The sequence below is a fragment of the Ursus americanus genome, chromosome 25 (genome assembly GCF_024610735.1).
Source record: "Ursus americanus isolate L20-20 chromosome 25, mUrsAme1.1.p, whole genome shotgun sequence".
In the NCBI taxonomy this organism is placed as follows: Eukaryota; Metazoa; Chordata; class Mammalia; order Carnivora; family Ursidae; genus Ursus; species Ursus americanus.
Window position 1 is genome coordinate 40,193,002 of NC_142151.1, and position 14,869 is coordinate 40,207,870.

General features: G+C 39.0%; 1 protein-coding gene across 1 annotated transcript; it reads left to right on the forward strand.

The window, feature by feature from the left end:
* The first annotated feature begins 13,181 nt into the window (after positions 1-13,181).
* On the forward strand, positions 13,182-14,138 carry LOC123794648 (olfactory receptor 8S1-like). The gene has a single exon (XM_045800818.2). The coding sequence runs from the start codon at positions 13,182-13,184 to the stop codon at positions 14,136-14,138; it is 957 nt and encodes a 318-aa protein (XP_045656774.2).
* Positions 14,139-14,869: the final 731 nt, after the last annotated feature.

Consider the following 14,869-nt stretch of genomic DNA (forward strand, 5'->3'; position numbering starts at 1 on the left):
ATTCTTTATCTCTGTGTTAAGAGTCTCACTGATGGGGGCGCCTGGGTGGCACAGCGGTTAAGCGCCTGCCTTCGGCTCAGGGCATGATCCCGGTGTTATGGGATCGAGCCCCACATCAGGCTCTTCAGCTATGAGCCTGCTTCTTCCTCTCCCGCTCCCCCTGCTTGTGTTCCCTCTCTCGCTGGCTGTCTCTGTCAAATAAATAAATAAAATCTTAAAAAAAAAAAAAAAAAGAGTCTCACTGATGTCTTCCACTCTTTTCTCAAGTCTAGTGAGTATCTTTATGATCATTACTTTAAATTCTCGATCAGGCATGTTACTTTATCTGTTTTGCTTAGATCTCCGGACATAACCTTGTCCTGTTCTTTCATTTGAGACAAATTCCTCTGTCTTCTCATTTTGTCCAAGTCTCTGTGACTGTTTCTGTGTGTTAGGAATGTGAGCTACATCTCCTGTTCTTGGGGGTGATGGCCTTATGAAGAAGCACTGTAGTCTCCTGTTCCTCAGGGCCTTACACTTCAGGGAGTGTCTCCAATGTATGCTGTGTGTGCTGTGCTGCTGTGTCCTGGCTGATTTATCCTTCAGGCCAGTAGTCTGCAGAGGATCTCTTTGCTTTTGTGGGCAGTGTTTAGTCCCTGGCCTGAACGTGGCAAGTTCTAACTGGGTGTGCTCTGGTCTGCTTGTGAAATGAGACCTGTTTCCACCACCCCAGAACCATGGCCCTGCAAAATTTCTGGCTTGGGAAACAGTGTTGGCAGAGGTTCAAGCTGTTTTCTGGGGGACAATGCCCACTGCACTGAGACTGAGGCAAGCATGTCTGTGAAGGGTGATTCCACCAGAGCATGGGAGGTAGGGCTTGGTAAGCAAGTTAGTGTGTGTTGGTGCTGCACTGGTTCCAGCAGGTGACTCTGTGTTTATGGTGTGGGGTAGAAGAGGAAAATGGTGCCTGCCAATTACTTTTTTCCTGGAGGGGTCTCTCCATGAACACTGCCTCTCTGGGACATGTGCCCCACTGTGTGACCCCAGACATTCTTTAGATAACTGTTTCCACACTGAATGTCTGTGGGCTGTTTGCCCTTCCTTCTCTACACAAGCAACCCCAATGCCCTCTAGGCTCTCCCCAAGCCAAGCCCACTGACCTTTGAAATTCCAGGCTTTAAACCCCACTGGTTGCAAGAATGCACAAAATTCAGTCCCTTTTGCTTTCTATGCCAATTGCTATAGGAATTCATCTTCCCTTTGTGGGTTCCCCTGTGTATTAGTCTGTCTCTCACCCTTCTCCACAACTGGCTTCCTCCCCACCACAGAGGCCATGATCCATTTTTCTCCCAAACTTCATCTTCACACTTCCTACCTTCTTTGATGTGGCCTCTTCTCTACCTTTAGTTGTGGAGTTTGTTCTATCAGTCTTCAGGTTGACTTCTGGGTATTTAGAATGATCTGATAGTTATCTAGTTGTATTTGTGGGATGAGGCAAGCCTAGTATCCTCCTATTCCACCACCATCTTCCTCTTCTCCAAAGATTCAGCAAGTTTGTATGTTATGCTATGCTCACCACAAGCATAACTACCATATTCTGCCTGCTTTTTAATTTTTTAAATCAGTATTAGGAAACTGTTAGCTATTATTATCTTTCCCCCCCACTTTATTTTTATTATAAAAACTGTTTAATTAATGTATACAATTTGATGACTTTGCACATATGTATACACTCATATTACCATCACAGCAATTAAGGTAATAAACATATCCATCACTCCCAAGTTTCCTTTTGTCCCTTTTGGGGGTTTTGTGTGTGTTTTTGGTTTTGATAAGAACACTTAACATGAGATCTACCTTTCTTTTTTAATGAATTTTTAAGTGCACAATACCTTCAGAAAATTATTTCAGATATGAAATAGAAATACTTTCCCAAACATGCAAAAGCTGAGGGAGTTCATCACCACTAGACCTGCCTTGCAGGAAATGCTTAAAGTACTTCAAGTTGAAATGAACAGGTGCTAATCAGAGACATGGAAATATATAAAGTATACAACACACTGGTAAAATATTTCATACTGCTGAAAATATACAGTCAGATTTAGAAAACTCTAATTGTATATAAGATGGTGTACTATACAATTAAGTATAGTAAAAAGGCTAAATGTAAAGAGTGTTAAAAATAACTATAACTACTATAGCTTTTAATGAATACACAACATAAAAAAGATACGTTGTGACATCAAATATATAAAAGGAAAAACATGAAAAAGTGGAGTCTCTATAGGCAAAGATAAGTTGCAAAGATCAGCTTAAGATGGACTGTTTTATCCCTGAGATGGTTTATGTAAGCCTCATGGTAACCACAAAGCAAAATTCTAGAAAAGATTCACAAAAACATTTAAAAAGTAGAAACAAAGCATACCACCATGGAAAACCACCAATTTATAAAAGTAGGCAGAAATAGGAAAGAAGAAAAAAAGATATAGGAAAAAAGAGAAAATGGAAATACAAAACAACCAGAAAGCAATTAAGAAGATGGCATTAGTTACTCCTTACATATCATTAATTACTCTAGGTGTAAATGGATGGATTCATGAATCAAAAGGCACATAGTGGCTGGATAGATTTTTAAAAATGACCCAACTATATGCTGCCTACAAGAGACTGTCTTCTGCTTTAAAGACATACATAGGCTCAAAGTGAAGGGATAGAAAAAGATATTCCATGCAAATAGAACCAAAGAAAATGGGAATAGCTATATTCATATCAAACAACATAGACTTCAAGCCAATATGGTAACAAAATACAAAGGTCATTATATAATGAAAAATGGGTCAGTTCATCAAGAGGCTATTATAATATATCATAAATATATACATCCACAACATTGGAGCACCTAAATGTATTAAGCAAATTCTAACAGATATGAAGGGAGAAATAGATAACAATATAATAATAGGGCACTTCAGTACCCCACTTTCAACAATGGATAGATCATGCAGGCAGAAGACCAACAAGGAATAATAGTTGGACTTGAATGATATTTTAGACAAAATGGACCTACAGACATTTAGAACATTCCATCCAATAGCAGCAGAATACACATTATTTTCAAGCACACATGGAACATTTTCCAGGATAAAGAGAACACAGTAATAAGACACAAAGCCAGTCCTGGAAAATTTAAGAAGACTGAAATATTTTTTCTGACCACAATGGTATGAAACTAGGAATCAACAGCAAGAGGAAAGCTGGAAAATTTACAAGCATCTGGAAACTAAAAAACACACTAATGAAAAACCAGTGGGTCAAAGAAGAAATCAAAGAATATCTTGAAACAAATGAAAACGGAAACAATATTCCAAAACTTATGGGATTCTGCAAAACAATTCTGAAAGGGAAGTTTATAGCAATAAATGCATTTGTTAAGAAATTAGAAAGATCTAAAATAAACACTTAACTTCACACCTCAAGAAACCAGGAGAAGAACAAATTAAGCCCAAAGTTAGCAGAATGAAGGAAATAACAGAGATCAGAGCAAAAATAAATAAAATAAAAACCAGAAAAACAATTGAAATGATCAAAATAACTAAGAGTTGGTTTTTCAAAAAGACAGACAAAATTGACAAACCTTTATCTAGACTAAGAAAAAAAAGATAAGACTCAAAATCGGCAATTAAAGAAGATACATTTACAACTATTACTACAGTAATACACAGGATCATTGAGACTACTGTGAATAATTACATGACAATAAATTGGATAACCTTTAAGAAATGAATAAATTCCTAGAAACATACAGCCTTCCAAAACTAAATTAGGAAGAAATGGAAAATCTGAGTAGACCAATAATGAGTAAAGCAATTGAATCAGTAATCAAAAATCACCCAACACATGGCGAGGATGTGGAGAACTGGAACCATCTTACACTGTTGGTGGGAATGCAAGCTGGTGCAGCCACTCTGGAAAACAGTGTGGAGGTTCCTCAGAAAGTTAAAAATAGAACTACCCAGCAATTGCACTACTAGGTATTTATCCAAAGGATACAGAAATAGTGATTCAAAGGGGCACATGCACCCCGGTATTTATTTGTAGCAAGGCCCACAATAGCCAGAATAATGGAAAGAGCCCAGATGTCCATCGACAGATGAATGAATAAAGAAGATGTGATTTATACATCTATATATTTATATACATTTTTATATATTTATATATATGATATATATATCACAAATATATACATACCCAACATTGGAGCACCTAAATATATTAAACAAATTCTAATAGATGTGAAGGGAGAAATAGATAACAATACAATAACAGTAGGGCACTTCAGTACCACATATATATGTATATATGGTACTGAATGGTCCATGATATATATATCATGGAATATTACTCAGCCATCTAAAAGAATGAAATCTTGCCACTTGCAAGGACAAGGATGGAACCAGGTGTATTATGCTAAGTGAAATAAGTCAGCCAGAGAAAGACAGATACCATATGATTTCACTCATATGTGGAATTTAAGAAACAAAACTGATGAACATAGAGAAAGAGAAGGAAAGGAAAAATAAAATAAGATAAAAACAGAGAGAGAGGCAGGAGTGCCTGGGTGGCACAGTCGGTTAAGCATCTAACTCTTGGTTTTGACTCAGGTCGTGCTCTCGGGGTCATGAGATCAAGCCCTGCATTGGGCTGTGCACTCAGCACAGAGTCTGCTGGAGATTCTTTCTCCCTCTCGCTTGCCCCTCCCACTCATGCTTTCTTTTTCTCAAATAATAAATAAATCTTAAAAAAAAAAAAGATACCACAGAGAGGGGGCAAATCATAAGAGACTCTTGACTGTAGGGAACAAACTGAGAGTTGCTGGAGGGGATGTAGTTGGATGAATGGGGTAATTGGGTGATGGGCATTCAGGAGGGCATGTGATGTGAAGAGCACTGGGTGTTACATGCAGTAATATATTGCATTGATCACTACATCTGAAATTAATGATTACTATAAGTTGGCTAATTGAATTTAAATTTAAAAATAAATAAAAAGAAGACATGGTATACACACACACACACACACACACACACACACACACACAGAATATTATTCAGCCAGAAGAAAGAAGAAAATCATGCCATTTGGAGCAACATGGATGGACCTTGAAGACATTATGCCAAAAGAGATATGTCAGACAGAAAAGGACAAACCCTGTATGATATCACTTATATATGAAATCTAGAAAAGCCAATCTTGTAAAATCAGAGAGTAAAATGGTGATTACAAGGAGCTGGGGGGATGGGGAAATAGAGATTTTATTTAAGGATACAAACTTGCAAACAGTAGATAAATAAGTCCTGAGGACCTAAAACATGGTATAGTGATTATAGGCAACAATACTGTATTACAAACATCAAACTTGTGAAGAGACTAGATTTGGATCCCATCACAAAAAAGAAATTATAGAGTGCCTGGATGGCTCAGTTGGTTAAGCATCTGCCTTTGGCTCAGGTCATGATCCCAGGGTCCTGGTATTGAGTCCTGAGTCAGGCTCTCTGCTCAGCAGGGAGTCTGCATCTCCCCCCTATTCATGCTCTATCAAATAAATAAGTAAAATCTAAAAAAAAAAAAGAAAAGAAAAAAAAGAAGAAATTATAGTTATGTGACTGATAGAAGTGTTAATGTTTCAATGGCACTCATATTGCAATATATAAATGTATCAATCAACATGCTTATACCTTAAACTTTTACAATGATGCACATCAATTATATCTCAAGTTTAAATTTTTTAATAAATATAAAAATGTTTTTTTTTAAAGATTTTATTTATTCGACAGAGATAGAGACAGCCAGTGAGAGAGGGAACACAAGCAGGGGGAGTGGGAGGGGAAGAAGCAGGCTCCCAGCAGAGGAGCCTGACGTGGGGCTCGATCCCAGAATGCCAGGATCACGCCCTGAGCTGAAGGCAGACGCTTAACCATTGTGCCACCCAGGCGCCCCAATAAATATAAAAATGTTTTAAAGCAAAAATTTCACATAAGCTGAGTAAATTCTCATTATTGTCCAACAACTCATCCTCAGAGATAAAGATGCCTCCCATGAGAATGTGAAGCTGGACCTGTGATTGTGCTAGTCTATACACTGCTCTTTGCCATATTGTTGCATAGAATGAGGTTTCACAGATGCATCTCATGAATTAGATAGTTGCATAGGTAACTGTTTCTGATTTTTTAATTGATTTAATCAGAAAAATGTTCATCCCAGTTGTTTAAAGATATAGTTCCCTACGGGGCACTTTCATGGCTTAGTCAGTTAAGCCTTGGACTCCTGATTTTGGCCCAGGTCATGATTTCAGAATCATGAGATTGAGCCCCAAGTTGGCCTCTGCACTCAGCAGGGAGTCTGCTTGAGATTCTCTCCCCGTCCTCTCTCTACTCTGTCTTTTTCTCTCCCTCTCTCTCTAAAGTAAATAAATAAATCTTTTAAGAAAGATACAGTTCCCTATGATATGAATTATACTCACTATACACCTTCCTTAATAATTTCCTAATAAGGTATTCCTCCAGTAAGCGGCCAACAGGAAAAGACTTCCCAGCTTGCTTACTTTCAGAGCCCACAAGACTCCAGGATTTATGGTTAAACTTCTATAGCCTGTATCTGTGAGAACCCCATGGGACTTCTACAAACCACTTTTCTAGTTAATGAACTTAAAGGCTGGCTTCAGACTATGACCTGAGGTAATACAGCTTTCTTGCACTGCTGAGATCCATCAGGTCTACCAAACTATCTGGTTTCCTTCAGCTAGATTATATCTAGCTAGATTATATCAGCTGGCTATATTTCTTCACTGATATTCTTTGCACAGTATATAGACGCAGAAAGGTAAGTAAGGAGTAGCCTCCGTGATTGGGTCTGAAATGATATCAGAGAAGTCTCTCTACTGCTCCTTTCAGAACTTGAATGCTTCTATCTGTATTTAGTGAGTGAGAGTAGCAGTTCTCCTTCCCTTACTGAGACTTGTAGATAGAAAACATGTATCATTTCTGAAATTAGTCTATAGAAATACTGGTTCTCCTGTGCCTAGTGATCACCTGACCAAAGATGACTTCTTATCCCATGGTAAGACTAGAGCCAAAATTTTAGGGTTGTTTGTTCCAGCTCTATGAAAAATGTTGATGGAATTTTGATAGGGATTGCTTTGAATGTATAGATGGCTCTAGGTGGCATAGCCATTTTTTTAAAGATTTTATTTATTTAGTTGAGAGAGAGCACAAGCAAGGGGACTGGCAGAGGGAGAGGGAGAAGCAGGCTCCCCATTGAGCAGGGAGCCCGACCCTGAACTCAATCCCAGGACCCCAGGATCATGACCTGAGCTGAAGGCAGACATTTAACTGACTGAGCCACCCAGGTGCCCCGAGCATAGACATTTTAACGATATTTGTTCTTCCAATCCATGAGCATGGAATGTTTTTCCATTTCCTTGTGTCTTCATCAATTTCTTTCATAAGTGTTCTATAGTTTTCAGAGTACAGATCCTTCACTCTTTGGTTAGGTTCATTCCTAGGTGTCTTATGGGTTTTGGTGCAATTGTAAATGGGATCAATTCCTTGATTTCTCTTTCTTCTGACTCTGTTAGTGTGTAGAAATGCACCTGAGTTCTGTGAACTGATATTATATCCTGATACTTTGCTGAACTCTTATATGAGTTCTAGTAATTATGGGGTGGAGACTTTTGGGTTTTCCACATAAAGTATCATGTCATCTGTGAAGAGTGAGAGTTTGACTTCTTCTTGCCAATTTGAATGCCTTTTTATTTCTTTTGGTTGTCTGATTGCTGAGGGTAGGACTTCCAGTACTATGTTGAAAAACAATGGTAATAGTGGACATCCCTGTCATGTTCCTGACCTTAGGGGAAAAGCTCTGTTTTTCCCCGTTGAGAATGATATTTGCTGTGGGCTTTTTGTACATGGCTTTTATGATATTGAGGTATGTTCCCCCTATCCCTACATGACAGAGAGTTTCTATCAGGAAAGGATGCTGTATTTTTTATAATAATTTTTTATTATGTTATGTTAGTCACCATACAGTATATCCTTAGTTTTTGATGTAGTGTTCCATGGTTCATTATTTGTGTATAACACCCAGCACACCATTGCAATATGTGCCCTCCTTAATACCCATCACCAGCCTATCCCAGTCCCCCACCGCCCTCCCCTCTGAAGCCCTCAGTTTGTTTCCCAGAGTCCACAGTCTCTCATGGTTCATTCCCCCTTCTGTTTACCCCCCCCTTCATTCTTCCCTTCCTTCTCCTACCGATCTTCCTATTTCTTATGTTCCATAAATGAGAGAAATCATATGATAATTGTCTTTCTCTGCTTGACTTATTTCACTTAGCACTATCTCCTCCAGTCCCGTCCATGTTGCTGCAAATGTTGGGTAATCGTTCTTTCTGATGGCTGAGTAAGTAATATTCCATTGTATGTATGGACCACATCTTCTTAATCCAGTCATCTGTTGAGGATGCTGTACTTTGTCCAATACTTTTTCAGCATCTATTGAGAGGATCATATGGTTCTTGTTCCTTTTTTTATTAATATGGTATATCACATTGACTGATTTGTGGATGTTGAGCCACACCTGCAGCCCAGGAATAAATCCCACTTGGTCGTGGTGAATAATCCTTTCAATGTATTGTTGGATCCTATTGGCTAGTATCTTGGTGAGAATTTTTGCATCCATGTTCATCAGGGATATTGATCTATAATTCTCCCTTTTGGTGGGGTCTTTGTCTGGTTTTGGGATCAAGGTAATGCTGGCCTCATAGAAAGAGTTTGGAAGTTTCCTACCATTTCTATTTTTTGGAACAGCTTCAGAAGAATAGGTATTAACTGAAATGAATAATACGCTATATGTTAATTAATTTAAAAAATTAAAAAGGACTAGAGCCAAAAGATGACTTTTGTGCCAGAAAAATTCAGACCTCTATGATTTCCCTAAAGGTTCCCCTCATTCCCATCTGGTGGTTTCCAATCTGTTTTCATCTAGCCTTCTGTTCCTGACTTTCTCAGGCAACTCCTTTTACACTGAGTTCTCTCATCATCTTTTGCTTGTGCTACAGACTAAGTTCCAGACACTAAGAACTTTGTGGCTATTTCTCTCCTTTGAGACTCTTATCCTTAACTGTTTTTAGCATCTATTAAATAAATCTCTCTGTGCTCTCTAGTGTTGAGTGCACACTGCCTATAGAATCTGCATTGGTCTGGGAAGCTGAAACCCAGAGCTAAGAGCTTTTCCGTCTGGAAGGAGTGGGTAAAAGCACATTATAATAGATGTTAGTGGTCTGAGATCCTCCTTCTCTTAGACCCTAAGTGCATGTGCTAAAAATAGTTTTCTGGTAATATTAACCACTCCATCAACTCTGGTCATCAATATTAGTGGTTAAAGGGGCAGAGGAAAAGCAGAAATCAGAGAATATTTTAAGGAAAACATTGACGTATGAGAAGTTTGTCTTCCATGCAAACAAACCACAAGCATTGTGTCCCTTCTTCCCATTTCAAGTGGTCTCAGAACATGAAAGGTCTTGTATTTCCAGTAATAGTTACCCAGGCCATCTCTGTCTTCTCACACTGGACCTGCCTCTCATTCTATCTTCATTAATCTATCTATCCTGTCACTTATGTAATTAATACTTTCTGTGTGATTTCACCAAGTAGATAACTTTTGAGACTTTTTTTCTTGGAATATCTTCTTGGGAATGATAGAAGATCATTGTATCTAGATGGCATTGATATTCTTTGCCTGCCAGAATTGACTGAATCTTGAATTAGGGCAAATGTTCATTTAAGTAAAATGAATTCAAAGTAGTGTAAAACATAGGATGGGAGGTGATACTTATTTGTAATTATTTTTTAAGTGACCCAAAAATGCTCCACTTCTCTTTAAGATGATATCTGACATAAACATATAGGAAATACTAAGAGGTGACCTATTTGAGAAGTTTCAAACACAGCTACAAAGGCAAAGTGGTGAATAACACATTTTGTTGAGGATTCCCCTGGGCTCTATTACCTTCCACTCTTCTCTATGTAAGCACCCAAACTTCTCTCTCTTTACCTTTTCCTGAATTTCAGAATAGGCATTCAACTTTGATGTAAATTGAAACCACTGTGTTCCCTCTCACAAGGTAAGTGGAGAGAATTTGAAATTAGTGCTTACCTCTCACTGCATGGTTGAAATGAAGCCCTGTCTTCAGGTGGTCGAAATCAGAGGATCTGTATTAGGAGCTGGAGGAGCAAACCATGGAATCTCACAAGTTGGGCTTCCACCTGCCTTCCTGATGGGCTGTGTAGGCCCTCAGCATAGCAAGAGATTTTCAAGTATTGGATCTCTAACTCAGTTACTCCAGAAATCCTTTGGTTATGCTGAAGTTTGCTTAGGCTGAGTGCTGGAAATAAAAACGGGATTGTAGCCAGGTCTATGATGAGAGTAAAGATGGAAAAACTAGAGAATAAATATGAAGAAAGTGGCCAAAATCAAACAGTGAATTATAAATCTTGAGAAATTTTCCAGTTAAAGTAAATGTACTGAATTGACTGTTTACTTTGCTGTGGAAGAACACAAAGAAACTGTTTATTTCAATGAGATTTTACAAACTCAGAGACAAGAAGAATTGACCTTTGCATCTGGTTGTTCACTGCAGACTCTGAATTAATTTGGACCATCATGCAGGGCTGCAAGTTACTCATCAGATAGAACAGAGAGGTCATTTGAATACAGGTTCTGGTAAAGAGTGGGAGTATAAGAACTTGTCTGAATAAGAAATAAGAAAAGAAAGGAAAAGCCGGTCATTGGCTAACCCCACGGGAATAGAATCTGTTCTGATGAGTTCTCTGAGCAAGAACAACATGACATTGTGGTCAAATTCCCCAGATTAAAGCTGGGAAACTCAGAGTCAATTCAGAATTCTGGATGACAGGGCAAGATTACTGTAAGGAGTTACCACACCAGGAAAGAGGACTTATGAAGTAATAGCATCTGAGGTTTCTAGCTGGATATGAAAAAAATTAACCAATGCAAGAATTCAGCTCTGAATGCTAGAAATGTATGACTGGAAAAGCAAGACAAATAAGTATATTCACACAACAGTTCAACAAACATTAAGAAGGTTGTTTGGCCAATCTATGGCAAGGAGGAGGCCTTGCACAAAGTAGATCCATAATATTTTGAATAATTAGATAAAAGAGAGCACTGATGAGTTAATGGATAAATGATTGAGTGGAATCGGATGTATAGATGACTGAATTGACAGGATGGATAATGGAGTGTATACCTAAATGTCATGGTTTTAAACCACCCTCCCAGCATGGATAGAAATGAGCTAGTAAGCATGAGCTGCTCCCTGGGCGGAAGGAATCTTTAGGTACCAGTTACTACAACAGAAGATAAGTCTTCTGCCTTCACAATCACTACAACATGAGCCCTTCAACCCCACATAGCCTTTCCTTCCTCCACCACTTCCCAGTCATCCTCAAGTTTTGTTTATTTCTAGTTAGAATTAAAGCTGGGGATATTCCTCGAACAAAGCACATATGTCATAGTTGCTTCATTCTTTCTGCATTTAACAAATATCGAGGACCTATTATAGACTTTCGTTCTGCTGTATGTTCAGGATTTAAGATAACATAGATGGTTAAATACCAGATCTATTCTCCATAAACAAGCAACACATTTGGAGAAAAAAGAAATACTCTTTATATCCTACTAAAAACCAGAGTAAGATAGATATCCAAGTGAAGGCCCAAAACAGTTTAGAGAGTAAGGGGTAAAAGAGAACACAGAGTGGAGGGAAGTAGATAAGCTTAAGCAAATGAATGTCAGCCAGTCAGAGTGTAAAAATCACAGATATGGAAGCTTCATAGACCCAGGAGGGATATAAAGCTTATCCAGTAATCCTCTCAACATCAGCAAGTGACCACATTTTCAGATTCAATTTCCTTATAATAAAATTTAAATAATGCAGCCCCCATAGTTTTGTTGAGATCTTCAAATAGAGAAAAAGCTAAATGTTTGATTATACCTAGATATAATTGATACCAATGAAATAATAGGGGTCATTATTTTCCATAATCTGTGCAGGCAGAGGAGGAGATAATCAAGACACATATCTAATAATGGAAGAAATAGAAATTAAGGTACGATGGAAAAATAGGATTTGGGTCAAGATTCGAAGGGAAAAATTTCAACAGAGTATCAGCTGAAGTCAAGGCAGAGAATAGGAGACTAATGAGGGCACCAGAGCAAGTCTGGTCTGACCAATTGGTGACTGATTCTATAGCATGGAGGCACCCGAACCACCTGAGGAATGTTTAAAATACCCATCACCAGGATCCAGAAAAGACCCAGTAAAACAGGTTCTCTGCAGGTAGAGAAATTACTTCAAAAATTGGTTAATCCTCAAATGCCAACCAGAGAAGTTTATCATTATTCAGGAGCATTATAGAATTAAAGTTCTGGTCATAGGTTCATGTAGAGTAGATGCAAATCCTGACTGTTCAAATTGAGGAACTGAAAAAGTCTTCTAGATCTGAGTTTTGGGGTGGGGGGAGGGTTAACTGTTAAAAATATAGATTAGCAATATCCTTTCTTAACCCCATTCCCCACCACATGCATACTCACACATACATACATTTCAAAATCAAATAACCAAATATACTAGATAGAGACACATGACAAGTAGAAGTATAATAAATATAGCATGTTATTATTAAGTAATATTGGACTATTGCAAGCTTTTGAATGGAGGGTGAAAGACTCCAAGAAGCGAATTGGATATCATTTGACTGGTAGTGTTGTAGGATAAAATCAAAGGACAGTTCAAGGAGATGAAACCAGTCAGTCATAGACTAAACTGAAAAATTATGTAAAGGTCTCCAGAGCTATTTGTGGGAGAGGAGCCACGAGGGAAAAGAGCACAAATGGGCTGGTTCAAGGTTCAGGAGCTGTGCAGTTGGCAATCAAGTGAGGGAAGAATTCTGGGGAGGGAGGGAGGGAGAGTAAATTTTTTTAAAATCCACGTAAAAGATGAGCACACTGAAGAGAGAGATATATGCATACGTAGAATGAAGTAAAAGTCCTGAGGTGGCACAAAAAGAAGGTGAATGTTTCATGCTTCTTTGTGCTTTCATTCCAGTGAAACATCTTCTATCATGGTCTTAGGAAACCACAGCACCATCACGGAATTCATCCTCCTTGGACTGTCTGCTGACCCCCACATCCAGGTTATGCTCTTTGTGCTTTTCTTAGAAATTTACCTCCTGACCACCATGGGGAACCTGATGATGATGATGGTGATTATGACTGACTCCCATCTCCACACCCCCATGTACTTCTTCTTGAGTCGCCTCTCCTTCCTGGATCTTTGTTTAACTTCAGTCACTGTGCCCAAGATGCTGGAGAATCTCCTGTCTCAGAAGAAATCAGTATCAGTAGAAGGCTGCCTCACTCAGGCTTTTTTTGTGTTTTTCATCGCAGGGACTGAAGCTTTTCTGCTCTCAGCCATGGCCTATGACCGCTACATTGCCATTTGCTACCCTCTGCTCTATGGCCAGCTGATGAGTAAACAGTTGTGTGAGGGTCTGGTATGGGTCTCGTGGGGACTGGGCTTTCTGGATGCTTTCATTAACACCCTCATGGCTTGGAATTTGGACTTCTGTGAGGCTCATGTCCTGCCTCACTTCATCTGTGAAGTGCCATCTCTATTCTCTCTGTCTTGCTCTGACATCTCCACCAACTTTACAGTCCTGCTATGCTCTACCATCACTCATGCCTCTGTAACCTTACCCCTGATCTTCTTCTCCTATGGTCAAATTGTATCTACCATCCTGAGCATCAGCTCCACCTCAGGCAGAAGTAAGGCCTTCTCCACCTGCTCCTCCCACCTCATTGCAGTGAGCTTCTTCTATGGATCTGCTCTTCTTCGCTATCTCATGCCAACCTTAAGTTCCCCACTGGAATTAATTTTTTCCATACAGTATAGTGTTATCACTCCTCTTGTGAATCCCCTTGTCTACAGCTTGAAGAACAAGGAAATAAAAGTAGCTCTGAAAAGAATGTTGCAAAAAGGTTTACAACAGCTCAGAGAGCGGAGAACAGGTAGAGGATGAATGGGAAATGGGGAAGAAGCTTATCGGGCGGTTGAATAATAGGTATAGGGAAAATTTTCTTAGTCCATAACAGAATGAAAAAATATCTTATAAAGGCCAGTTTCCTTTGAAATGCCTGGGAAGATCCAAGAGTTACTGCTAACTTTGGCTCATATTTGATTTATTCAGGGACAAAACAATGAACTTACTGTCCCTTTTAATTATGAAACATTCCCATTGAGATTAATACTGAGAAAATTGTCAAGAAGCTTAATTCTTTTTTTTAAAGATTTATTTATTTATTTATTTATTTGTCAGAGAGAGAGGAAGAGCACCAGCAGGGAGAGTGGCAGGCAGAACCGGCAAAGCAGACGGAGAAGGCAGAGGGAGAAGCTGCCCCTGAGCAAGGCTCCCTCTGAGCAAGGAGCCCAATTTAGGACTCGATGCCAGGACCCTGGGTTCATTACCTGAGCCAAAGGCAGACACTTAACTGAATGAGCCACCCATGCATCCCAAGAAGCTGAATTCTTGTTGGGTCTAATATTTAGAAGGGAAGGTTTGTTAGAAATAAAAGCACCAAGGCCACTGATAATAAAGAACCATAAATTTCAGATAGAGTTGGGAGGAAGGTTGGGGATAAGCTTAGACTAGACAGGGACTTGTAGAAAATAATAGAAGGACCTAAAAATGTCTGGCAGAGGCAAAGCCAGATTCACAAACACTTCCAATCTTTGTGCCTCTCCTGGTACCTT